Below are 27,134 nucleotides of genomic sequence, written 5' to 3' on the forward strand. Positions count from 1 at the left end.
AAAATTAGAAGTGAACATTTGTTTGCATCAATTAGGAGACTTTTACTGGCAACACTGTTGTTACCTTTCTTTTGTTGTTCAGTCATCAACCTTGTACACTTACATAAATAAAGTTGAGTTTGTGAAAAATTGTGAATTGTCAGTCACGACACTATGGGTGATGGGCAACAGGCAGATTCCATTTTTGCGTATTTCCGAAAAGCGTTTGACACAGTGCCCCACGGCAGACTGTAATTGAAGGTACAAGCATATTGAAAAGGTTCCCAGATATGTGAGCGGCTAGTTGACTTCTTAAGTATTAGAACCCAATATGTTGTCCTCGATGGCAGGTGTTTATCAGAGACAAGGGTATCATCAGGAGTGACTTACAGAAGTGTAATAGGACCGCTATAAGTTTCTCTACACATAAATGATCTGACACACAGAGTGGGCAGCATTCTTCGGGTATTCGCTGATGATGCTCTGGTGTATGGGAAGATGTCAAAGTTGAATGACCACAGCAGGGCACAAAATGACTTCAGACAAAATTCCTAGTTGGTGTGATGAATGGCAGCCAGCTCTAGATGTAGACAAATGTAAGTTAGTGTGGATGAGTGGCGAAACAAACTCATTATGTTTGGATATAGCATTAGTAGTGTCCAGCTTGATAGTCCCGTTGTTTAAATATCTGGGTGTAGCATTGTAAAGCAATATGAAATGGAATGTGCACGTGAGGATTGTGATAGGGAAAGCAAATGATTGATTTACTGGGAGCATTTTATGAAATTGTGGTTCATCTGCAACAGAGTCTGTACAAAGGATGCTAGTGTGAACTATTCTTAAGCACTACTGAAGTGTTTGGGGTCCACACTAGCTCATATTAAAGGAAGACACCAATGCAATTCAGAGACATGCTGCTAGATTTGTTACCGGTAGGCTCAACCAGCATGGGGATGTTTTGTGAAGTTGAATCGGAATCCCTCGAGGGAATATGACACTCTATTCACAAGGTACTACTGTGGAAATTTAGAGAACCAGCATGTGAGGCCAACTGCAGAATGATCGTATTGCTGCCAACATACATTATGCGTAAGGACCATAATGATAAAATACGAAAATTAGGGCTCATAATGAGGCATGTAGATAGTCGCTTTTCCCCTCGTTCTATTAGTGGGTGGAACACGAAAGTGGTACAGTGTACCCTCCACCACGCACTATATGGTAGCTTGCAGAGTATGGATGTAGATGTAGATAATGGAAGATGGGTCAATAATAGGACCCCCACTGCCTATCTTCACTTTTATAAATCAATGTTATAACCATAGATTTCAGTCCTTCAGTAAATACATCTCTACTCGGTGAGTAGTTAGACAGGTAACTTCATTGGGGCACAATCATGCCAGCAAAAGAGATCAGTACTTTGGTTAAGTCCTATGGCTTACTGATTTTTGTGAATTCTCTTATGGCTGATTCAGGAAAATGTTGGTGGTGACTGCAATGACTTTCAAAGTAAACCTAATACATCTCTTTCTACAGAGTCAAGCTTTTTCACATTTTTAGCATTCCATGTAACCATGGCTTCACAAATCTTTTCAATACATGTCATGACATCATCCCATACAGCAATTATATCATTTTTACTTGTTTGGACCCAGCCAAACTGTGTGTTTCACACCGTATGCAACAAAAACTTCTTAGCAGATTAGAATTGAATGCCAGACATGGGTTCGAATTCAGAAACTTGCCTTCTGCAGGCAATGCTCTTACTGACTGAGCTGCCTAGCCACAAATCCAGATCTATCCTCATAGTTTCACTTCTGCCAGTACATCTCTCCTACCTTCTGGTAAGAGCACTGCCTGTGCAAGGCAATGTTCCTAGCTTTGTCTGGCACACTGTTTTAGTCTGCCAGGAAATTTTGAAACAGCATAAACTTCACTCATGAGTGAAAGATTTATTCTGAAAAGTACGCTACAAGCATAGCACAAAAACCAATTTTTTATTTATCGAAAAGTCCCCAAGATGGTCTCTGAGCACTTATGTAACAGCTGCTGAAACACGGGCAATGGCAGCATTGTTGCCATTTACAAACAGTGCGAGACACTGAACCTCAATCATTTAGACCTTGCGGTCTGTTCACCATCAGGAAGAAAGAAAAACACATGAAACAGTGAATGTTCATGTATGAAATGAGAAGTAACACACAATAATATATTGAAACGAAGAGAAAAAAATTAACACTTATTTTTCCATGGTTCACAGCATTCTACTCATTGCTATTACCCTCAAAATATACATACTTAAGAATAAATAAACAAAATATTAGCTTTACTTTAACATTCTGTAAATTAACAGTACCAGAGCAGAGTTTGGCACAAGTTGTATTTCATGCAACAGAGGCTGAAATCTCCTGTGGTAGAAGCTGAGCCAGGCCATTATTTGTTTAGGAGCGAGAACTATCAGAGGTGGAAAAGATCTGGTGCCTGCAGCCCAGTATGCCCTTCGTCGAGCATGAATGAGGCCCACCAAACCTAAATGGTGGTCTGCATGTAGGTGCGATACATATACACACTGAAGTTTCCGCAGTATTTCTTCAGCACCGCCCACACCATAAAATCGCCACAGCTGACCGAGGGTGCCTTCACCACAATCAAGCATCAGTACTTTGGAGTCACTAGAATGTAAAAGAGACAAAGTAAATATTATACTAATCAATGTTAAGCACTTCAGAAAAGTAATTTTACTTCAACCAAATACATTAATAATGTACACATATTTACATGCATACCCCATAAAGCCACGATGAGTAAATGGTAAAAAAATATCCTGTACCGGTACCGTTGTTAATCACATTCCTGCGTCATCAACAAATTTTACAAAGAAACCCTGCCATACATATGTCTCCAACTTTTTGCCCTTTTGACCGTTTAACCCTCCCGTTACCAAGCCTTTTCACACCTCTATTTTACCAAGCGGGTTATTTGGACTACCCCAAAAGAGTTTTGGGTTTATTGTAATATTTGTTCTTAGATTTTGTTATTTCCATTGAATGGGTTTATTTAGTATTGAAAACCAGCTTTTCAGGTTATTAGAAGTATTTAATCAATCACATATACAAAGTACAAAAAAAAATTTATATCTTTCACTAAATTCAGTACTCAATGAACAGAAAATTAATAATTATGTACCTCAACAGTCACTGCAGTAAAATAACACAAGACTTTTTTCAACTTTTCAGTCAAGTACATTTTTGCACTGCATGCACTTCACAGTAACAGTTTCTTCTCTGTGTATATTACAAACAGGTTTCTTGCATGTTACACAACAGAATCTTGTTTTCCGATCTTCGCTTCTCTTGCAATCTTGACATCGTTGTGGCGTTGGTAACTTGGAACACTGGGTCTGGATCACTGCTGTAAGAATTGCAATACCACCAGCTTTCAGTGCATCTTGTGCATCTTTATGAAGACCATTGATATTTTTGGCTCTCTCTTCCATATTGCCTTTGCTGAGTCCAAATGCCAGTTAAGTCGTGAAGAGTTTACGTCGGTTTCGGTTATTCTTCTGCCATTCAGGAAATCTTTGAGTGTACAGAATACATGCATTCAGTGCTGCAATATCTATCATTTCCATGAAGATTCTTAGTGACCACCGCCTCATTCCTCTAACACAACTGTATTCTCTTGTCATTTTGTCCCCATTATCTATAGCATCTTCGGTTTTGTTGAAGTGCAGTATGATTTCGGGTTTGTGTTCACTTTCTTCACCACTCACTTATTCTCATTATGCTGAGTAGAGAGTAGTATTACTGCCTTTCCCTTCTTTGGAACATAGGAAACTAGCGTCAAGTCATTTGTGAAACCAAACATTGAAGAGCGAACTTCTCTCTTTCTGTTTGGCAAGAATTCCTTCGGAATCTCTTTCTTATTGGAACACAAGGTACCAAACAATGTCGTGTTTCGTTTTAGTAGTTCAACAGACAGTGGAAAATTGGTGAAAAAATTATCAGTTGTTACACCATGACCGTTATTCAGAAATGGTTCCATCAGATCCAAAACAACTCTCTGCCCTTGATTCACTTCCCGAGTATTGTCCACCATCCCCGTGTAAATTTGGATCCATAATAAGTAAGATTTTATTTACTCGTTCGGCATCACAGAGGCATAATTTACAATATTCTTATCACTATATACTAAAAAAGAAAACAATATAATTCTACACTATATTAGATATGTTTTTGAGCCACTCTATGGCTGAGTCACTGAGTCTATGTATGTCCATGAGTTCACCACCATAGCCATGCACTTTGCACACGAGTAGATGGTCCATTGTCTGTATTTCTCCGCACTCACATACAGCGCTGTCTGCCAGGCCCCACTTGTTCATCAGGTGTTTACATCTCCCAACACTCGTTCTGACCCGGTTTAGAGCTGTCCACACTCTTCTTGGTAGGTTGAAGCCATCAATCTTCTTGTTCGGATCGTGTACTAAATTTTTGTTCTTAAATTCACTTGCCGACTATACTTCGTTCCAGGCCGTTCTCGGCTCAAAGGCTTGTAGTTCTTCACCGATTTTCCAAAAGGGTGATCTGGATTTAAGCCTGTTTGTCGGTGTCAGATCTTGGTGGATAGGGAGGTCCGGGTTGTCTATAATTTTCCTGTAGGTTTTTAGGGCTAGCTGTGATCGCCTGATTTCTGGAGGCTCTATGTTCGCTAGTACAGGAAGCCATGCACAGGGGGTGGCCCTGAGTGTTCCCGAGATTATTCGCATTGTCTCCCTCAGCTGGACATCCACTTTAGATACGTGTGCACTTCTCCTCCAGACTGGTGAACAGTATTCAGCTACACTGTAGACAAGGGCTAGTGCTGAAGTTCTCAAAGTGCTCGCTCCACATCCCCATGTTGTTCCAGCCAGTTTTGAAAGGATAGCATTGCGGGATTTTAGTTTTTGCTTTGTGTCTTCGAGGTGTGAGCTGTACGTTAGGGTCCGGTCTAGTTTCACTCCCAAATATTTAGGCTTATTCTCATGTCTTATGCTTTGGCCATTCGAAAAGATCTGTAATTTTCTGTGTGTCTCTCTGTTGTTGAGGTGCATTATAGTGCTGGTTGTTTTGTTGGGGTTGGGAAGTAGGTGCCACTTGGAGTAATAGGTGTTCAGGACTTCAAGGTCTGCATTCAGTGTTTCGTCGAGATCGTTGTAGTTTTTACTCTGATATGCGATGGCCAGGTCATCTGCATATGCAAATTTGCGTGATTTAGTTTCTGGCAAGTCAGCTATGTATAGATTGAAGAGAGCGGGTGCTAGTGCTGAACCCTGTGGCAGACCATTATTCAGAACCATGCTCTTACTGTTCGTGCCATGGAGTGAGACCTTGATTTTCCTGTTCGTTAGTATGTTCTTGAGTAGTTTGTAAGTCTGCTTGCAATTTATGATTCTAGTTAGCTTAAGCAGTAACCCTTCAATCCATACTGTGTCGTAAGCTGATGTGAGGTCTATGAGGACCAGGCCAGTTTTCATCTTGTTCTGGAAGCCTTTCTCAATATAGGTTGTGAGGGACAGCACTTGATCGCAGCAGTTTCTACCTGCTCGGAAACCCGCTTGGTATGTTGGGAGGTTGGCTTCGATGTATGGAGTTAATCTAGTCAGCAATATTCTCTCGAATAATTTATAGGAGGTACATAGCAGGGATATTGGTCTGTAATTCCTAGGATTATCTCCAGTCTTTCCGGGTTTCAGCACTGCGATGACTTTTGCTTCTTTCCATTCCTTCGGCACAACCCCCGTGCTTATGCATTCCGTACAACGCTGTAACATGGCACAGCGGCGAAAAGTCTACACATCCACGGCAGCCGGACGCGACAATGCCTCCCGGCCCACACAGAGGCAAATAGAGCAGAGTCTTAGCATGAAGAAGCTGAACGTATGCCAGTTCAACATAGAAGGCTACACGAGGACCAAGGGAGAAATCCTCGAAAAGATCTTAACGAGAGAACGAGTAAGTGTCGTACTCCTACAAGAGACCCACCTCACAGATGAAACCATCAATCGACTCAAAATACCAGGATTTACAGCTGTGAGCTACACTGGACACGACAAACATGGCATAGCCACCCTAGTGAAGAACGAACTCCTAATGAATTTGGACACCAAAGTGGTACCAGCAGAGCACGCGATAGGCATAAAACTGGGAGAGATGACACTGTATGACGTCTACAAACCTCCATCACAGAAATGGCCCACAGGTATCCTACCCGAGGCTAACCACCCAGCAGTTTACGCTGGCGATTTTAACTCTCAGCACACCAGATGGGGATACCCGAGATCCACAGCTGAATAAGTAAGATGTCTTCACATCAGCACAAACCCAAATTTTAATGCCATACTTTCAAGGCTTGCTCTTCATATAAACCCTAAAAGGGCAGTTTCCTCAGTACGTTGCTAATCATTCATCAATAGTCACGTATTTATAAGGATAGAAGTTCTTGCACAAGTTAGACTGAAATTTGTCGAACACTACCCTGATGGCTTGTAGCTTGTCCTTGATTTCTTCAATTCTCTGTGCTCTTGTGTCTCTGTTGTCAAATCGCAAGAATTTCAGTACAGACAAAAATCGGTTCCTTGACAGGGCAGCAGAAAAGAATGGTTGCCGAAAGGCAACATTACCTCCCCACAGATCGGAAGCACTTGTGCAATGTCCACGAGTTTGACCAGCTCCTATTAGAATTGCTAATATAGCGTACACTTCAGTTGCATTTATATCTCTCCAGGTCGTTTTGTTCGAGGAATGAGCTGCATTCCACAAAGAAATTACTCGTTTGGCTTCCCTGTTCGTTTCTTCTACAATGATGCTCACAATTTCCGGTGAGATAAATAATAGAAATGACTCCGTTATTGTTTTGATTGTTTTTCCATCATTCACTAGGCCAGGTGTTACGTTCAAAATGTTGTGACATTGACACCACCCACCTTTTGGTGGTTCACTAGAAAATTGTAGTCCACTTCTAGAAACAAACAAATCTCCTGAGTCGTCTTCTTCTTCTTCTTCATCCTCCTCTTCTTCTACTTGTTCATGTGAATGTGTAGTGTCTTCTGATATTTCATCATCAGCTTCATCTGATGCTATGATATGGTCTTTCTCAAGAGGTTCCATATATTCATTCAGTTCATTATCAATGTCCCATTCATTTTCATGGAGATTAAGACTTTCAAATGTCTTACAAAACTAAGTAGGCAAAATCTATTTGTCCTGTTGTACATCGATCTACACAAAATCAATGTGAAGTGCATCTGTTGCCTTTAACTTAAGTTCATTATCACTATTCTTGCTGCAGTGATTACAGAACTATCCAATGCCACTAATTTGTGTTCATAGCTGTGGGTGTCAATTTGCTTTACTCACCATTGCTTTGACGGGATGGCAGGACTACTTTCATAATGCCCTATATGATATTACACAGAATCAACAATATAGCAGGGCACTATAAAAGTGTACTAGACTTTTACATTCTACATTAAAGGCATTTGGATACCTAAAAACTTATAATTTGTATCTTCTTAACCTAACAGTTAAAATTGAAAACAAAAATATATTAACAGAAGTGTCAATCACAGCAACCTGTGTTCTTCCTGCCATACTTCAAACTTACGAAAATAAACAGTTTGATAATAAGCGGATGAGACCTTGAAAAATTCAACACACAAGCTACATGAGGAAACACTAATAGATACTTTTCTTTGAACAGAACTTCCTTATACTTCCTCAACAAAACTTTGCAACATTAAAAAGGTCATTGACGACATGACAAATAGCAAAGAGAAGTAAATGATAAATGGGAATAATTAGAATTTTTGTGAAGTTGTGACATTTTTGAGCTAAATAAATTAAATTAATTCCTGTGTCATGATTTCAGTGCCTTAAATCCACTCACCTCACTTCCAAGACAATTCCACTTGTGTTTCTAGTTTTGTTTGGAATGCAAGAACCTGTTCCAAGAAAGACAATCTTAGGATATGGTGCAACGTCTTTGTCATATGATTTTAACTGATCTTGCAATTCAGCTAGTGCTTCTGAGAAACCTTCAATACTATTTATCTCTTCAATAAAAGATTTAACATTTATCTTCACGGTAGATTCACTAGAGGAAAAAAATCAAATTAGCCTTTCATAATTTAATATTTATAGTAATTATTGTTATGGCTGATTGTTATCAGTGTATCTAATCATTACACAAATACATTTTTAAATTTTTTGTAAAAATTATGTAACATAAAGAACGAAGATCAAGGTGAGAATGGGAACAAGGCTATCATATTAAATGCAGATGTGCGTCCCCCCAGTAGCTGAGTGGTCAGCGTGACAGAATGTCAATCCTAAGGGCCCGGGTTCGATTCCTGGCTGGGTCGGAGATTTTCTCCACTCAGGTGTCACATCGAAAGACTTGCACCCAGCAAACGGTCTACCCAACGGGAGGCCCTAGTCACATGACATTTAAATTTTAATGCAGATTAGTAAAACTCAGGCACATTGCTGTGCATTGTAAGTGGGCGAGAACATAGTTACAGAATGGCTCAGAAGTCCAGCATTCATAGTAACTGGGTACAAAGCATTTGTAGTTTGGCAGGCAACAAGTAAACACAGGAACATGGAGAAAGAAAAGAACAGACACCGAACAAAGTAATGCAATGAAGAACAGTAACAAAGGGATGAAGCACTGGGCTGTAGAACAGAACAGAAGCAACTAGGGAAAATGAAATAATGGAAAATTCCGCTAAGTGCTCTATACAACAGATTAGTTTACGTTTAAATGTGTGTGTGTGTGTGTGTGTGTGTGTGTGTGTGTGTGTGCTGTGCAGTGGCTCCAACAAGTGGTGCATAGCAACCTAGCCTATTTCATATTGTTATTCCATCCTGGGTCTTCCATTGTTTAAATGTAGATAATGAACATAAGCCTGTCATTATATATATAAAATAGTTACCAAGACCCAAGCAAATACATTTGCTGTCATAAACTTGGAAAACAGAACAGAACATGTGTATCCAACAAATACTGGTATGTACTAACTCATTACACACTGGTGCCAACAAATATTTCAAAAATTACATATCCGAAAAGTGTCTCACTGCATTTTGACATAGAAAGAAGAGAGCACATAAACTAGAGCTTATAAATAACCAGCCAGAATGTTCTTATACGTGATGGAGACATGTCATGTTCTGATTATGAAGATTATTCAGATTATGTATTTGTCAACTTCTTAATAAACATCTGTGTTTGTTATAATTTTTTTTTCTTTCTTCACACTAACTTCACTCTTGTTATTTACTTCCATGATGGGTACATTTTCTTAAGAGAAATGACAAGTCTTGAAATCTGTTTTCATGTCCAAATGTATTTACGTGGTTTTGACTTTACAACTTAAATGTTAGTTTACACCAGAAATCACTTGATATACATTACTCATATTTTTTGGTATCACTTGAAAAATGGCAAACTGTGATGCAGTAACAAGTTTTAATTTTTTGTGAGACCTTACAGATTGACAGAACCATGGTTTTAACTTTCATAAGTTCATAGAATGAATGCTATATTTAGAAATTGTAACACTTAACTTACATTTTGTCTTGGTTACTATATGTTTGTTTCAAATTTTCACCCTAACCAGTACTAAAGAGCACGATACTAAATGTGTGATCCTCATCTATGAATATTACATTCAAATATAACTGTAAATTTTCGATCTGCTGGCCTTAGTTCTACAACAGCTTCTTTGTTTCTTATTAACAGATGATTAGCAAACATCACACACATTATAATGATCTTCAGCCCTAGTATCCTAATATTCATTAGAAATTCTACATTATTTGGAGAATGTATACAGCAATTAGCCCATTTTGGTCTACTGAACGTTTCCTTAATGACTGACATCTTCTATCGCCACAGTAAAATAGCTTTTGTTATTGTCAGAAAAGGATATCTAAATGAATGACACATCAATCATCTTTCCAGTTTGATCTGAGAGAAAATTATAATCTTCCACCCCCCCCCCCCCCCCTCCATATGCATACTTTTCTGGGGAAAGCACAAACACTTTTCAGTAGTTCAGCTGAGAAGTGTTAAGTACAAGAGCAGAACTCAACAGTGCATTCTTGAGAAGTGGGTTAACAAACTAAAGTACAGAACTGTCATCTGAAAACTATGCTATTGCTCCAGAATGCATCATGATTGATAAATACAAATGCCAGGGATTAGTTGGAGAATTTTTTGAAAGGTGATAGTATTTCCACTGTGATTGTATAATTGCATGGAACCAAACCTGAAAAAAGCCAGTTACACCATTTCTACATCTGCAAGTACAACCATACTGTGCAAACAACTGTGTAGTGCATGGTAGAAGGTACTTTTCATTGTACCACTTATCAGGGCTTCTTTCCACTCCTTCTGTATACAGGGCATGGGAAGGACTGTTATTGCACCTCTGTGTGCACTGTAACTAGTCTACTCTTGACTTCACTATTCCTATGGAAGCATTAAGTAGGGAGTTGTAGGGTAGTCATATATTCCTCCCTTAAAGCGGGTTCTTGAGATTTTGTAAATAATCTTTCATGAATTTGATGCCATTTATTTTCTAGTGTCTGCCATCTCAAGTTTTTAGCATTTCCATGACACTTTCCCATGTGTCAAACAGTCCTGTGAACTTTCATGCTGCCCTTCTCTATGTACATTCAATACCCTCCCCCCAACAAACTTGAGCAATATTTTATGATGTGCCACAAGTATCTTGTAACCAATCTCCTTTGCAGACTGATAGTATTCCTCCAGAAGCCTACCAACAAACAAAAGTCTGCCATCTGCTTTACTCAAGATTGAGCCTATTTGATCATCCCACTTCATGTACCCACAAATTGTAACAGACAAATATTTATACGAGTTAACAGATGCCAATTGTGAACGTTTTAAAGTACCAATCTCTCAGCCACTTTTAAATCTTATCAAGATGATCAGAAATGTATGCTATTTTGCCTTTTTTCTTTAGCTAGTAGTTCCTACAGGTACTGTATCACCAGGAAAAAGTCTGAGGTTACTGCTAGTACTGTCTACCAGGTCAAAGTTTGAGGTATGAACACATCACAAGACCTTACAACAGATGTATGTCTAAGATCTTTAATAAGAGTACCAATAGTATGGGTTGCTCCCTTATTGTACACTCCTGTGAACTGTGCTTTCTTCCAACTGCTGGACACAGATATTTGTCTGGGGGATCTACAGCACATTATGGTTAAAAAGAGGAGGTAACTACAATACAAATTCTATGTGGAATCTGACAGGGATTCCATTGGGCCCCAGAGCTTTGTTTAGTTATGATGCTTTCAGCTGTTTCATTATGATGCTTTCAGGTGTTTCTCAGTGCCACTGACATTAAATCTACATCACTCACATTGGCAAGAGTGTGAAAATTTCACTGGGGCAGTACTCCCAGATTTTCCTTTGTAAAGGAACATTTGAAAATGAGGTTCATCATTTCTGCTACAGCTTTGCTACCATCAATTTCTGTGCCTGTGTCATCCAATTTCTGTGCCTGTGTCGTCAATGAGTGGGTGGACACTAATTTGTGTGCCACTGACCACCTTTATGTATGACCAGAATTTCTTTTGGTTTTGTCAGGGGTTTTTCAAGTACGATTCTACAATGTTAGTCACTGAATTCTTCATGCATTGCCCTACTAACAGCCAAACATTTCTTTTAGCCTTCCTCTGTCTATGACCCTATGCGTTGTTTTACACATGCCGTGCAGCAGTTGCCTTTATTTTACAAAGACTGTATACTACGGAGGGAGCACAAAAATCATGAATACTCTACTAGGTACACATCTATTAAGCACTTGGTCAAAAAATTTCTAATCTTGTGTCATAGTTCCTCTAAATGCTCCTGCCCAGAGGTAAAGGTTTCAGGTTCCTCATTGACATTAACACTACTGCCTGTTTACCTATTTTAGAGAACATGTAAATATTTCTACTGGTTTTAGTTTGCCTGTGGAACTATGGTAATCATTTTTGCTACAACCACCTCATGATCACCAATAACAGTTACCATGCAGACATCTTCGATGATGTCCATTCTATTTTTTGTGATTAGAAATAATATAGGTCCATCATAAGTGGGTTCAAAATAATTTGTTTCAGGCAGTTTTCTGAGAAGGCATTTAATACTGTTTCACAATATGTCTGTCACACCCACTACTTACAAAACTGTAACCATCCCAATCAACTGTTGGACAATTAAAGTCTGCTCCATTGATGATATGATTGGGGAACACATACCAGTGAGCTGAGATATTCTCATAAGTTTTTGGTTACATCTGAGAATAAGGACTAAATTGTAAAGTTTTTGCTCACCCTTGGTCTCACCCAAACAATCTCACATGTAGTATCAATTTTTATCTTAGTGGCTATGAGTTTGCAGTCTACTGCAACAAATACAGCTCTCCCATTTCCCATTAGTCTATCATTTTAATATAAACTCAGATTTAGGCAAAACACTTCACTCTTATCAATTTAAGGTTTTAGCTATATTTCTGTGTCTAGTATTACGGGAACTCCACTGATTTCTAAGAGTGCTTCAAACTCTTGCCATTTCATTGCAAATGCTTTGGTAGCTGATCATTAGTATTTTAAGTCTCATCTACAGGGGCATTTCTTTGGATGTTACATTGATACTTTGTAGTCTTCTAGGTTATCCTATTTGGACTGGATGGAGAATGGCCTACTCTAATAAAAAATTAACCTTGTGTGCACCCCACACACAGTCAGCCAAGGTAGCACCCTGATGTGTAGTATTCCCCTGATCCATGTAGGCGGAGCCTTCTGTCTTTGCAAAAGAAGAGAGAGAGAGAGAGAGAGAGAGAGAGAGAGACTGTGTGTGTGTGTGTGTGTGTGTGTGTCTACTTTCGTATTTCTTTTTATTTTTAAAAATCACAATTGCTACACTCTTATCCACTGACCAATCTCTTGTCTACATGACAGGTGGTTGATTTTTGTTATGCCATTACTTATTCATATTGTTTCCAGGATTTCCCATTATAGTTTTTAAAACATTTTAATCTTCTTAATTTTAAGTTTTACTCTCGGTTAATTAGACAATATTAGAAATTGGGAGCAAAAAACATCAAACTTTATCATAATAAATCGTAATAGTGTTATGTATTTTCATGGACAGAAATGTTTACAAGCAAGAGTATTACCATAAAAAAATAAATAAAAAATACCATGATTTATTTAAACTCAATTAAAATAAATTCAATCAAAAGTAAAGATGGTTTTGTTACAAAAGAATCGTGTCCCTCCGCAATGAATTTTCCTTTAGTCAACATCTCGTGTGAAAATAATGGGAAAATCAAGGGGTACACAAACCTGTCTAGCATCCTGTTCGGCCTTAAATTAACCGAACACAATGTTCTGGCCTGTATTACATTCTGTTGCACAGCTACTGCAGTTGGTGATGATATTGTTGTCTCAGGTTCCACTTCTTCATGGAGTATTCCAGAATCATTAAGCAATGGGAAGATAAATGGATGAAGCTGGTGCAATTTATTCTGGATGCGATGCACTGCTATGCTTCCTGTACAAGTACTTCCTTCATTAATTGCTAGGTGGAAAGTACTTTGTGAGAATGCATCCATCCATTTGCGGTACCTGTTAAAATGACATATACATAGTGTCTGAGCAGTCTTTTCTGGGCACTGAATTCTATAAATAGTTCAAAATTGTGAAAAGGTTATACTTCTTGTGTGTTCATGGTATGATCAAATTGCAAAGCAGTTCCTATTAAGGACAGACTATTTTTTTCTGTTTTAGTAAAACTCTTGCTCACTTATCTGTCACACAAAAGAAATTAATGCTGTATCATTCAAGCACAATGTTTCATTACTGTTTTTATTTACATACAGATATGTCAGGGCTAAGGGAAGAAGCATGAAGGGAATTAAACATAGCTCTGAAAGTGACGGCTACTATCTTCTTGTTGTTGTTTTGTTGTTGTCTTTAGTACGAAGACTGGTTTAACCTGCTCTCTACACTACTCTATCCTGTGCAAGCCTCATCTCCAAGTAACTGCTGCAACCTTAGCCCTTCTGAACCTGTTAACCATATTCATCTCTAGCTTGATCTCCCTCAATGATTTTTATCCCACTTTTCCTTCCAGTACCAAATTGGTGATCCCTTGAAGCCTCAGAATGTGTCCAACCGACAAATACCTTCTACTAGTCAGGTTGTCCACAAATTTCTTATCTCTCCAATTCCATGAAAGTACCTCCTCATTTGTCACGTGATTTACCCATTTTCTCTTCAGCAGTCTTCTGTAGCAGCATATTTCAAAAGCTTTCTAGTCTAAACTATTTATTGCCCATCTTTCACTTCCATACATGGCTACATTCTACACATATACTTTCTGATAAAAACTTCCTGATACCTAACTCTATATTTCATGTTAAAAAATTTCGCTTCTTCAGAAACAGTTTTCTTGTCATTGCCAGTCTACATATTATATACTCTCTACTTTGAAAATCATCAGTTTTTTCCTGCCCATATAGCAAAACTCGTCTACTAGTTTAAGTGTCTCGTTTCCTAAACTAATTCCCTTGACATCACCTAATTTAATTAAAACTTTATTCCATTATTCTTGTTTTGCTTTTGCTGAAGTTCATCTTTTATCCTCCTTTCGAAACACTGTCCGTTTTGTTCAGATGCTCTTTCAAATCCTTTGCTGTCTGAAAGAATTACAATGTCATCGGTAAACACCAAAATTTTTGTTTCTTCTCCCAGGAATTTAATTTCTACTCCAAATTTTTCTTTGGTTTCTTTTACTGCTGGCTCAATGTACAGACTGAATAACACTGGGCATATCCTACAACCCTGTCTCACTCCTTTCTCAACCACTGCTTCCCCTTCATGTCCCTAAACTCATTAACTGCTGTCTAGCTTCTGTACAAGCTGTAAATAGCCTTTCGCTCACTGTATTTTAGCCCAACTACCCTCAAAATTTCAAAGAGCGGACCCCTGTCAACATTGTCAAAAGCTTTCTTTAAGATTACAAATGCCATATTTCTTAAGTTTGTCTTTCCTTAACATATCTTCTAACATGGTTGCAGGCTCAGTATTTCCTTGGCTCATACCAATTTTTCCATTCTTCTGTAAAGAATGTGAGTTAGTGCTTTGCAACCATGACTTATTAAACTGATAGTTTGGTAATATTCACTCCAGTCAGCATCTGCTTTCTTTGGAATTGGAATTATTTTATTCTACTTTAAGTCTAAGGGTATTTCGAATGTCTCATACATCTTGTAAATGAGGTGGAATAGTTTTGTCATGGCTGACTCTACCAAGGCTATCAGTAGTTCTTACAAAATGTCACCTACTCTGAAGTCTTCATTTCAACTTAGGTCTTTCTGAGCTGTGTCAAATTCTTCTCACAGTATCATGTCTCCCACATCATTTTCATCTGCATCCTCTTCCCTTTCCACATTATTGCCTTTACATTCAACTCCCTTGTATAAATCCTCTTCCTCCTTCCACATTTCAGCTTTCCCTTCTTTGCTCAGTACTGATTTCCCATCTGAGCTCTTGATTTTCACACAGCTGCTTCTCTTTTCTCCCAAAGCCTCTTTAATTGTCCCTTAGGCGGTATCTGTCTTTCCTCTAGTGTTATATACTTCTAAATCCTTACATCTGCTCTCTAGCCATTCCTTCTTAGCCATTTTAGTCTTCTTGCCAATCTCATTTTTTAGATGTTTGTATTCCCTTTCACCTATTTCATTTACTGCATTTTTATATTTCCTCCTTTCATCAATTAAATTCAATACCTCCCACGTTAGCCAAAGAGTCCTACTAGGCCTTGTCTTTTTAACTATCTGATCCTCTGCTGCCTTCACTATTTCAGAGGAAGAGGAGGAGATTAGTGTTTTAAGTCCTGTCGACAATGAGGTCAATAGAGACGGAACAGAAGCTTGGATTAGGGAAGGATGGGGAAGAAAATTGGCTGTGCTCCTTCAAAGGAACCATCCCGGCATTTACCTGAAGCGAAATCATGGAAAACATAAATCAAGAAGGTTGACTGCAGGTTTGAACCGCTATCCTCCCGAATGCGAGTCCAGTGTGCTAACCATTGCACCATCTAGCTTGGTTTTCACTATTTCATCTCTCAGAGCTACTTATTCATCTTCTACTGTATTTCTTTCCTTTCTTGTCAATCATGACTAATGCTTCCTCAGAAATAACCCGTAACCTCTGGTTCTTATCTAGGTTCCGTCTCCTTAATTCTCTACCTTTTTGAAATTTCTTCAGTTTCAGTCTACAGTTCATAACCAATTAACTGAGGTCAAGGTACACATGTGCCCCTGGAAATGTTTTACAATTTAAAATCTGGTTCCATAATTTCTGTCTTACCTTTATATTATTAATCTGAAACCTTCCAGTGTCTCCAAGTCCCTTCCAGGTGTATAATCTTTTTTCATGATACTTAAACGAGGCGTTAGCGATGATTAAATTATGCTCTGTGCAAAATTCTACCAGGTGGTTTCTTCTTCGATTCAGTTCCCCAATCCATATTCACCTACTATTTTTCCTTCTCTTTATTTTAGTGCTAACGAATTCCAATTGCCCAACACTAGTAAATTTTCATCTCCCTTAACTATCTAAATAATTTCTTTTGTTTCACCAAACATTTCTTCAATCTCCTCATCTGCAGAGCAAGTTGGCATATAAACCCTTACCACTGTGATGGATGCAGGCTTTGTGTCTATCTTGTCTACAATAATGCATTCACTATGCTGGTCATAGTAGTTTACCTGCACTCTTATTTTCTTATTCATTATTCAACCTGCTCCTGCATCACCCCTATATGATTTTGTATTTGCAATCCTGTATTCAAGCTTTTCCTCCTGCCACCAAACTTCACTAATTCCAACTACATACAACTTTAATCTATTTTCTGACCTACTTGCCCGATTAAGGGCTCTAACATTCCATGCTCTGATCTTTGGAATGCCAGTTCTGTTTCTCCTGACGATGACATCCTTCTGAGTAGTCCCTGCCCAGAGATCTGAATGTGGGACTATTTTACCTACAGAATATTTTACACAAGAGGATGTCATCATAATTTAACCATGCAGTAGAGCTGCATGTCTTCAGTGAAAAAATAAAGGCGTAGTTTCCCTTTGCTTTCGGCTGTTCACAGTACCAGCAGAGCAAGGTCATTTTGGTTGATGTTACAAGACCAGAGCAGACAGTCATCCAGACAGTTGCCCCTGCAACTACCGAAAAAAGGCTGCTGCCTCTCTTCAGGAACCACATGTTTGTCTGGCCTCTCAACAGAGGCACCTCCTGGATGGAAAGGTGGTCAAGCACTGGTCTTCATGTCATCTATCAAAAATTTCCCTGCAGTTCTAGATTCCAACTGTCAGTGCAGCTATCATAAGTGTGTTATAAGTAGTCATGCAGACTGAACATATTTGTAATGACACACAAACTCAGGCATGTACATGCATTAGTCCAACTAATGCTTGCACACACCTGAGTTAGACTGGTATTTGTGTTGTTACTATTATGAAAACAATAAGAGTGATGTGGATGGCTGGAATCAAATGGCAATATCAAAAACAACAAACCAAAGGTTTTGGGAGGCAGGGAAGCATCACAAACCATGAGCACAGAAGAGGTGTGAGTGGTGAAGACAAGTGTAAAGACAAAGTTTACAATATTTAACTGGTGCTACTGATCAAGAAGCGAGGTAAGTGAGGGTGGAGGAGGGAAGAATTCAAATGAGAGAAATGGAAATTACTAGATCCCTCCCATTGCTTTGCAGCATTTGTTGTGGTAAATCTGCAAATGAAACACTGACTCACTCCTGAAAATGTATGCTTTCTGTTTGATAGAAACACATGTGAAATGCTTATATAGACCACTCTCCAATTTTTCTATATTCTTACAACCCACTGGGGCTGAATTTTTAACTTTTCAATTTAAGAGCCAAACTAGTGCATGTATGATACAGGTCAATTACTAAAGTTGTAAAGAAATTCACAAAAGAAGTAACAAACCTTACATCGTTCATGACCTCTGGTGGTGTAAAGTGTACAACGAGGTAAGCCAGATCTTCGTCCTTCTCTGCTACTGCTTGATGTTCTCGAAACATGGGATTACTGATGAATGAGTCCAGAAAGCTATCAGATGGACATTCCACAACTGCAAGCAAAATTCACTGTCATTTTAAAAAGTTTAAAGATATTTTCCATTTCAAACATTATAAAATTGGAAAAGAGAAAGGGCTGAATACCCTGTTTGTAAATATGAATTAGAAATTTTTAATGTAGAAAAATTACTTTCCTTTCAGTGTGTATATACATTTGTTTGGGGAGGGGGGCATCAATTGAAAGCTGTTCAATGTTGTTTACGTGCTTGTCTATTCTTGTAATTCCGCCAGATGTATTGAAAAATTACCCGAGATTATATATAATAGAGGGAAACATTCCACGTGGGAAAAATATATCTAAAAACACAGATGATGTGACTTACCGAACGAAAGTGCTGGCAGGTCGATAGACACACAAACAAACAAACACAAACATACACATGAAATTCAAGCTTTCGCAACAAACTGTTGCCTCATCAGGAAAGAGGGAAGGAGAGGGCAAGACGAAATGATGTGGGTTTTAAGGGAGAGGGTAAGGAGTCATTCCAATCCCGGGAGCGGAAAGACTTACCTTAGGGGGAAAAAAGGACGGGTATACACTTGCACACACACACACACACATATCCATCCGCACATACACAGACACAAGCAGACATTTGTAAAGGCAAAGAGTTTGGGCAGATATGTCAATCGAGGCGGAAGTACAGAGGCAAAGATGTTGTTGAAAGACAGGTGAGGTACGAGCGGCGGCAAATTGAAATTAGCGGAGATTGAGGACTGGCGGCTAACGAGAAGAGAGGATATACTGAAGGGCAAGTTCCCATCTCCGGAGTTCTGACAGGTTGGTGTTAGTGGGAAGTATCGAGATAACCTGGACGGTGTAACACTGTGCCAAGATGTGCTGGCCGTGCACCAAGGCATGTTTAGCCACAGGGTGATCCTCATTACCAACAAACACTGTCTGCCTGTGTCCATTCACGCGAATGGACAGTTTGTTGCTGGTCATTCCCACATAGAAAGCTTCACAGTGTAGGCAGGTCAGTTGGTAAATCACGTGGGTGCTTTCACACGTGGCTCTGCCTTTGATCGTGTACACCTTCCGGGTTACAGGACTGGAGTAGGTGGTGGTGGGAGGGTGCATGGGACAGGTTTTACACCGGGGCGGTTACAAGGGTAGGAGCCAGAGGGTAGGGAAGGTGGATTGGGGATTTCACAGGGATGAACTAAGAGGTTACGAAGGTTAGGTGAATGGCAGAAAGACACTCTTGGTGGAGTGGGGAGGATTTCATGAAGGATTGATCTCATTTCAGGGCAGAATTTGAGGAAGTCGTATCCCTGCTGGAGAGCCACATTCAGAGTCTGATCCAGTCCCGGAAAGTATCCTGTCACAAGTGGGGCACTTTTGGGGTTCTTTGTGAGAGGTTCTGCGTTTGAGGAGATGAAGTGGCTCTGGTTATTTGCTTCTGTACCAGGTCGGGAGGGTCTCTTCTCGTTATCCGCCAGGCCTCAATCTCCGCTAATTTCAATTTGCCGCCGCTCATACCTCACCTGTCTTTCAACATCTTTGCCTCTGTACTTCCGCCTCGACTGAAATCTCTGCCCAAACTCTTTGCCTTTACAAATGTCTGCTTGTGTCTGTGTATGTGCGGATGGATATGTGTGTGTGTGCGCAAGTGTATACCCGTCCTTTTTTCCCCCTAAGGTAAGTCTTTCCGCTACCGGTATTGGAATGACTCCTTACCCTCTCCCTTAAAACCCACATCCTTTCGTCTTTCCCTCTCCTTCCCTCTTTCCTGACGAGGCAACAGTTTGTTGCGAAAGCTTGAATTTCATGTGTATGTTTGTGTGTCTATCAACCTGCCAGCACTTTCGTTCAGTAAGTCACATCATCTGTGTTATATATATATATATATATATATATATATATATATATATATATATATATATATATATATATACACACAAACAAACACAAACATACACACAAAATTCTAGCTTTCGCAACAAACGGTTGCTTCGTCAGGAAAGAGGGAAGGAGAGGGAAAGATGAAAGGAAGTGGGTTTTAAGGGAGAGGGTCAGGAGTCATTCCAATCCCGGGAGCGGAAAGACTTACCTTAGGGGGAAAAAAGGACAGGTATACACTCGCTCACACACACATATCCATCCGCATATACACAGACACAAGCAGACATTTGTAAAGGCAAAGAGTTTGGGCAGAGATGTCAGTCGAGGCGGAAGTACAGAGGCAAAGGTGATGTTGAAAGACAGGTGAGGTACGAGCGGCGGCAAATAGAAATTTGAGATTAGCGGAGATTGAGGCCTGGCGGATAGCGAGAAGAGAGGATATGCTGAAGGGCAAGTTCCCACCTCCGGAGTTCTGACAGGTTGGTGTTAGTGGGAAGTATCCAGATAACCCGGACGGTGTAACACTGTGCCAAGATGTGCTGGCCGTGCACCAAGGCATGTTTAGCCACAGGGTGATCCTCATTACCAACAAACACTGTCTGCCTGTGTCCATTCATGCGAATGGACAGTTTGTTGCTGGTCATTCGCACATAGAAGGCTTCACAGTGTAGGCAGGTCAGTTGGTAAATCACGTGGGTGCTTTCACACGTGGCTCTGCCTTTGATCGTGTACACCTTCCGGGTTACAGGACTGGAGTAGGTGGTGGTGGGAGGGTGCATGGGACAGGTTTTACAACGGGGGCGGTTACAAGGGTAGGAGCCAGAGGGTAGGGAAGGTGGTTTGGGGATTTCATAGGGATGAACTAGGATGTTACGAAGGTTAGGTGGACAGCGGAAAGACACTCTGGGTGGAGTGGGGAGGATTTCATGAAGGATGGATCTCATTTCAGGGCAGGATTTGAGGAAGTCGTATCCCTGCTGGAGAGCCACATTCAGAATCTGATCCAATCCCGGAAAGTATCCTGTCACAAGTGGGGCACTTTTGGGGTTCTTCTGTGGAAGGTTCCGGGTTTGAGGAGATGAGGAAGTTGCTCTGGTTATTTGCTTCTGTACCAGGTCGGGAGGGTAGTTACGGGATGCGAAAGCTGTTTTCAGGTTGTTGGTGTAATGGTTCAAGGATTCCGGACTGGAGCAGATTCGTTTGCCACGAAGACCTAGGCTGTAGGGAAGGGACCGTTTGATGTGGAATGGGTGGCAGCTGTCATAATGGAGGTACTGTTGCTTGTTGGTGGGTTTGATGTGGACGGACGTGTGAAGCTGGCCGTTGGACAGGTGGAGATCAACGTCAAGGAAAGTGGCATGGGATTTAGAGTAGGACCAGGTGAATCTGATGGAACCAAAGGAGTTGAGGTTGGAGAGGAAATTCTGGAGTTCTTCTTCACTGTGAGTCCAGATCATGAAAATGTCATCAATAAATCTGTACCAAACTTTGGGTTGGCAGGCCTGGGTAACCAAGAAGGCTTCCTCTAAGCGACCCATGAATAGGTTGGCGTACGAGGGGGCCATCCTGGTACCCATGGCTGTTCCCTTTAATTGTTGGTATGTCTGGCCCTCAAAAGTGAAGAAGTTGTGGGTCAGGATGAAGCTTGCTAAGGTGATGAGGAAAGAGGTTTTAGGTAGGGTGGCAGGAGATCGGCGTGAAAGGAAGTGCTCCATCGCAGCGAGGCCCTGGACATGCGGAATATTTGTGTATAAGGAAGTGGCATCAATGGTTACAAGGATAGTTTCCGGGGGTAACAGACTGGGTAGGGATTCCAGGCGTTCGAGAAAGTGGTTGGTGTCTTTGATGAAGGATGGGAGACTGAATGTGATGGGTTGAAGGTGTTGATCTACGTAGGCAGAGATACGTTCTGTGGGGGCTTGGTAACCAGCTACAATGGGACGGCCGGGATGATTGGGTTTGTGAATTTTAGGAAGAAGGTAGAAGGTAGGGGTGCGGGGTGTTGGTATGGTCAGGAGGTTGATGGAGTCAGGTGAAAGGTTTTGTAGGGGGCCTAAGGTTCTGAGGATTCCTTGAAGCTCCGCCTGGACATCAGGAATGGGATTACCTTGGCAAACTTTGTAAGTAGTATTGTCTGAAAGCCGACGCAGTCCCTCAGCCACATACTCCCGACGATCAAGTACCACAGTCGTGGAACCCTTGTCAGCCGGAAGAATGACGATGGATTGGTCAGCCTTCAGATCACGGATAGCCTGGGCTTCAGCAGTGGTGATGTTGGGAGTAGGATTAAGGTTTTTTAAGAAGGATTGAGAGGCAAGGCTGGAAGTCAGAAATTCCTGGAAGGTTAGGAGAGGGTGATTTTGAGGAAGAGGAGGTGGGTCCCGCTGTGACGGAGGACGGAACTGTTCCAGGCAGGGTTCAATTTGGATAGTTTCTTGGGGAGTTGGATCATTAGGAGTAGGATTAGGATCATTTTTCTTCGTGGCAAAGTGATATTTCCAGCAGAGAGTACGGGTGTAGGACAATAAATCTTTGACGAGGGCTGTTTGGTTGAATCTGGGAGTGGGGCTGAAGGTGAGGCCTTTGGATAGGACAGAGGTTTCGGATTGGGAGAGAGGTTTGGAGGAAAGGTTAACTACTGAATTGGGGTGTTGTGGTTCCAGATTTTATATATATATATATATATATATATATATATATATATATATATATATATATATATATAACAGAGGGAAACATTCCACGTGGAAAAAATATATATCTAAAAAGAAAGATGATGAGACTTACCAAACAAAAGCGCTGGCAGGTCGATAGACACACAAACAAACACAAATATACACACAAAATTCAAGCTTTCGCAACAAACTGTTGCCTCATCAGGAAAGAGGGAAGGAGAGGGAAAGACGAAAGGATGTGGGTTTTAAGGGAGAGGGTAAGGAGTCATTCCAATCCCGGGAGCGGAAAGACTTACCTTAGGGGGAAAAAAGGACAGATATACACTCGCACACACACACATATCCATCCACACATACAGACACAAGCAGACATATTAAAAGACTTTTAATATGTCTGCTTGTGTCTGTATGTGTGGATGGATATGTGTGTGTGTGCGAGTGTATATCTGTCCTTTTTTCCCCCCTAAGGTAAGTCTTTCCGCTCCCGGGATTGGAATGACTCCTTACCCTCTCCCTTAAAACCCACATCCTTTCGTCTTTCCCTCTCCTTCCCTCTTTCCTGATGAGGCAACAGTTTGTTGCGAAAGCTTGAATTTTGTGTGTATATTTGTGTTTGTTTGTGTGTCTATCGACCTGCCAGCGCTTTTGTTTGGTAAGTCTCATCATCTTTCTTTTTATATATATATATATATATATATATATATATATATATATATATATATATATATATATATATATATCCAGTGAGGTTGTTAGGCATGGCACATTAAGGTTACTGTATTTACCCAGTTATAAGATGAGATTTTTTCACAAATTCATCATTTGAAAAATACAGTCATCTTACATTCGCAGCTTAAAGTATTACTGCTGAGGTTAACATTTTTACCTTGTTTAGTAGAATATATAGTGGTCACCTTTACATTTAAAAATGAAGCTTTGGCTATTGAAGTCATGTGCAGATTTATTTTGAAGAATTCAGAAGGGCAGGGCAGGGCAAACAGTACTCACATTCAAACAGGCTCAAGATTTCCCGATACGCAGAAATGCTCAATACAGTATTGGCATCGCTCGAACAATTAAGTGACATTTGCTTCAAGCAGTGCTATTGCACAGGATACGCAACAAACTATGAACTAGCCACAACAACAATCTATTGTTCTGCTTAGAATATGACAGTTTTGTGAAACACAAGAGGACATGGTACTAAATTCTATCAATTTACAAACTCTTCTTTTGTTTGAACAGATTTACAATAAAATTTGTGGATGCCATATACAAACATTAATGCTGCTTTTTAAGTAAAGATAACATTCAAAAGTGGAAATGTTGCCCTTCAAAAAACAGTACTCGATTTTGAACCCAGATCAGTTTTATTTAATTATGAGAGACTGTAATGATGAGGGTTGCAAAGGAGAAATTCAATCACTGTACAGGTATTTGAATGAGTGAATGAATGAATGAAAATAGCCTGTGTTGTCCCACTGAAGGCAAAGGCCTCCTACAAGTGGGAGTAGCTGCTTTTAAAGACTCACGTGTTGAGCTAGTTCGCACAAGAGGGTACCACACTCAATGCACACTACACACTGAATTACACTCGATTACTTAGTTGTAGTTTCTCCTTTCTGTTTCTGGCTATGTTGGTCCACTGTCTCCCTGCTTGTTTTCTCAATAAGTCCGACTATTTGTGTCTTGGTCTTCCTGGGAGTCTCTTGCCGATGTAGGGGACTCGTGTGGTAGTTTGTGCCATCCATCCGTCATCTTGCAGCCTCACCACGTGGCCACGCCATTTCCATTTGGTCTTTGTAGCCTGTTGTGCTATGCCTATTGTTGCTGTCACCTTGTGTATCGAGGTGTTCAATATTCTGTCTTTCAGAGAGATGCCAAGGATCTTCCTCTGCATTTTTCTTTGGGATACCTGTAGAGTGTTTCTCCCTTTGGCTTTGAGAGACCATGTGTGACATCAGTATAACAACACTGGAAAAACGCAGCTTTCGAGTGCATCGATTTTGAGTCCCCTATTCAAGGTTCTTCCTAGCAATATGAACTTTAAGGCGCAGAAAGCTTTCCAAGCTAAGGAAATTCTTGGTTTTATTTCTTTTTCCATTTTGTCGTTAATTATTTGTCCTAGGTATATGTATTGTGATGCACAATAGTTCTGTTCCTTCAAGATGTATTGGGGTTTCTAATCCATTTGTCATTACTTGTGTTTTAGATTTGTTCATTGTGAGTCCTACTATCTTGCTTTGTGTGTTAAGCTCCTGGAGCATTGATTGCAGTTCCCTCGCAATTTTGGCGAAGAGGACTATGTAGTCACCGACCTCAAATTTGTTAGTCTCTTGCCGTTGAGGCATATTCCGTCTTTCTTATTCCATTTTAGTTTCCTGAATATGTCCTTCAGTATGCAGGCAAATAATTTTGGGAAGATGGGATCCCCTTGTCTAACTCCTCTTTCCACGCGGAAAGGTTGGCACGTCTCTTCGGTTTTAATGCTAACAAAGCTGTAGTTTTGATTGTTTCTTAGTAATTGGATGTATTTTGCTTCTACTCCTTGATTTCTTAGTGTTTGAACTATGTTTGGGTGTTCGACAGTAACAAATGCTTTGCTGTAATCAACAAAAGCAAGGTATATTTTGAGATGGTGATGATCTGATTTTTCTATTATCTGATTAATGGTTTGAATATTGTCGACTGTGCTAAATCCTTTGTGGAACCCTGCTTGTTCTGAGGGTTGGTTCTTGTCTAGTGTTTTTGTTAATCATCTTGTTAGTATTTTCGTGAACAGTTTACATAGGTTACACATCGGGCTTATGGGTCTATGAGTCTATAATTGTTCATGTCACCTTTCGTACCTTTTTTGTGCAAAAGTACAATCGTACTTGTTTTCCACTGATCGGGAATGTCTTCGGTTTGTATGATTTTGCCGAACACTTCTGTGATGATTGGAGTTAGGGGATCTTGGGCTTCTTTTAAGAGCTCACTGTATATGTTGTCTTCTCCAGGTGACTTTCCATTTTTCAATTCAGTCATGGTTGTTCTAACCTCGCTGTGTATTATAGCGGGTATGGTTTCAGTGGTGTTTGGGTGTGGATCGACAGGATTGTGGTCTGTGGCTTTGTTTGGTAGAGAACTTTTGTATATTGCTTTGTAGAATTCCTTTGCTGATTTGATTATATCCTCTCTTGTGTTTAGATGTTCTCCCGCCTGATTCTTCATTCCTAGTATCCACTGTTTCCTGCCCTGGGCAGTTATATTTCCTAATTAAATTAATATACACGGTGTAGCTGCAAGAAAAGCTAAGCTTCCACATATAATATTGGTCTTTTTTTGCCTGTGTTCCACTTTAAGACACATCAGTCAAATGTGACAGTAAAATTTTAAATAATGACATAAATGTCTTGTCTTCTTGGCTCGAAATTCTTCTAACTGGCTGGCCCTCACTGTGTTAAGCTTTAAATGAGAATCAAATTCTCTGTAATTTAAGAAATTCAAAGCACGTTTGCACACATAACATAATTCATCTTTTGTAAAGTGAAATTTACTTTGAAAGTAAGGCTTTTCAAACCATCATTCGCAATATTTTTCCACAACCTGTTAGAATTCATTTCAGCAGTTATCAGAGAGTGTCAGAAAATGGCATTACTGTGCATATGCATCTATGATGACATAGGAAGCCCATATGTTCATACATTTATAGCATTAATCTTAAATTATGTCATAAACAAAGTAGGACATCAGAGGATACTCCAAGTGCATAGAAATTTTGTAAACCATACTAAAATGCACAATTTGGATTAAAGTGCACATTCATACGACCAGATTCACGAAGAAGAAGGCCCCAACCTGATATTAAGCTTTTCAGAGAAGTCTTCGGGATGTAAATTTTCTTTGAGTACCAGTACTGCATTATCTCAGGTTTGGTTCTTTATTATGGCATAATGCCATATGTGCCAAAAGATAAAAACATGCACTTGAAATTCAGCAAATAGTTGACACTAGCCAACAGTGTTTTAAATAAACTGACTGCCTCTGCAGAAAAGATTAATAAAAGCCTAATTTCTGTGGCAAATTGACAAAAACAACTTCACTGTTCTGCAAGGCAATTAATGCCTGACTGCCAAAAACCTGGAAATAAAATTGGACAATAAACTAGTAACAGCCTTCCATAATTATGTAAATGTATTTTAATTCACTTGATAGCTCCCGGCCACAGAAATCCGTTTTGTTTTCATTTGATGTGAGAGCTGTAAATGAAGAGGAAACAGCAAAATCACTAAACATAAACACAGGTCACGTGGAGACTACTCCCCTCCTCACTACAATACAGACTGCTCTTCGCATGCACGTGTCTGGTTGCTTTGGTGCGCCACAAAAATTTTTCTGGATTGCATCTGGTT

At 40.0% G+C, this 27,134-nt stretch overlaps 1 protein-coding gene across 1 annotated transcript in view; it reads right to left on the minus strand.

The window, feature by feature from the left end:
- Window positions 1–27,134, minus strand: part of LOC126235669 (ribonuclease Z, mitochondrial) — a 150,472-nt gene that overhangs the window by 35,023 nt on the left and 88,315 nt on the right. The window contains exons 5-8 of the mRNA XM_049944392.1: window positions 18,068–18,212; window positions 13,386–13,667; window positions 7,906–8,112; window positions 2,336–2,651 (exon numbers count right to left, since the gene is read on the minus strand). Coding sequence (XP_049800349.1) covers window positions 2,336–2,651; window positions 7,906–8,112; window positions 13,386–13,667; window positions 18,068–18,212 — 950 coding nt within the window. The remainder of the gene's footprint in view (window positions 1–2,335; window positions 2,652–7,905; window positions 8,113–13,385; window positions 13,668–18,067; window positions 18,213–27,134) is intronic.

This window comes from Schistocerca nitens, chromosome 2 (assembly GCF_023898315.1).
Source record: "Schistocerca nitens isolate TAMUIC-IGC-003100 chromosome 2, iqSchNite1.1, whole genome shotgun sequence".
NCBI lineage: Eukaryota > Metazoa > Arthropoda > Insecta > Orthoptera > Acrididae > Schistocerca > Schistocerca nitens.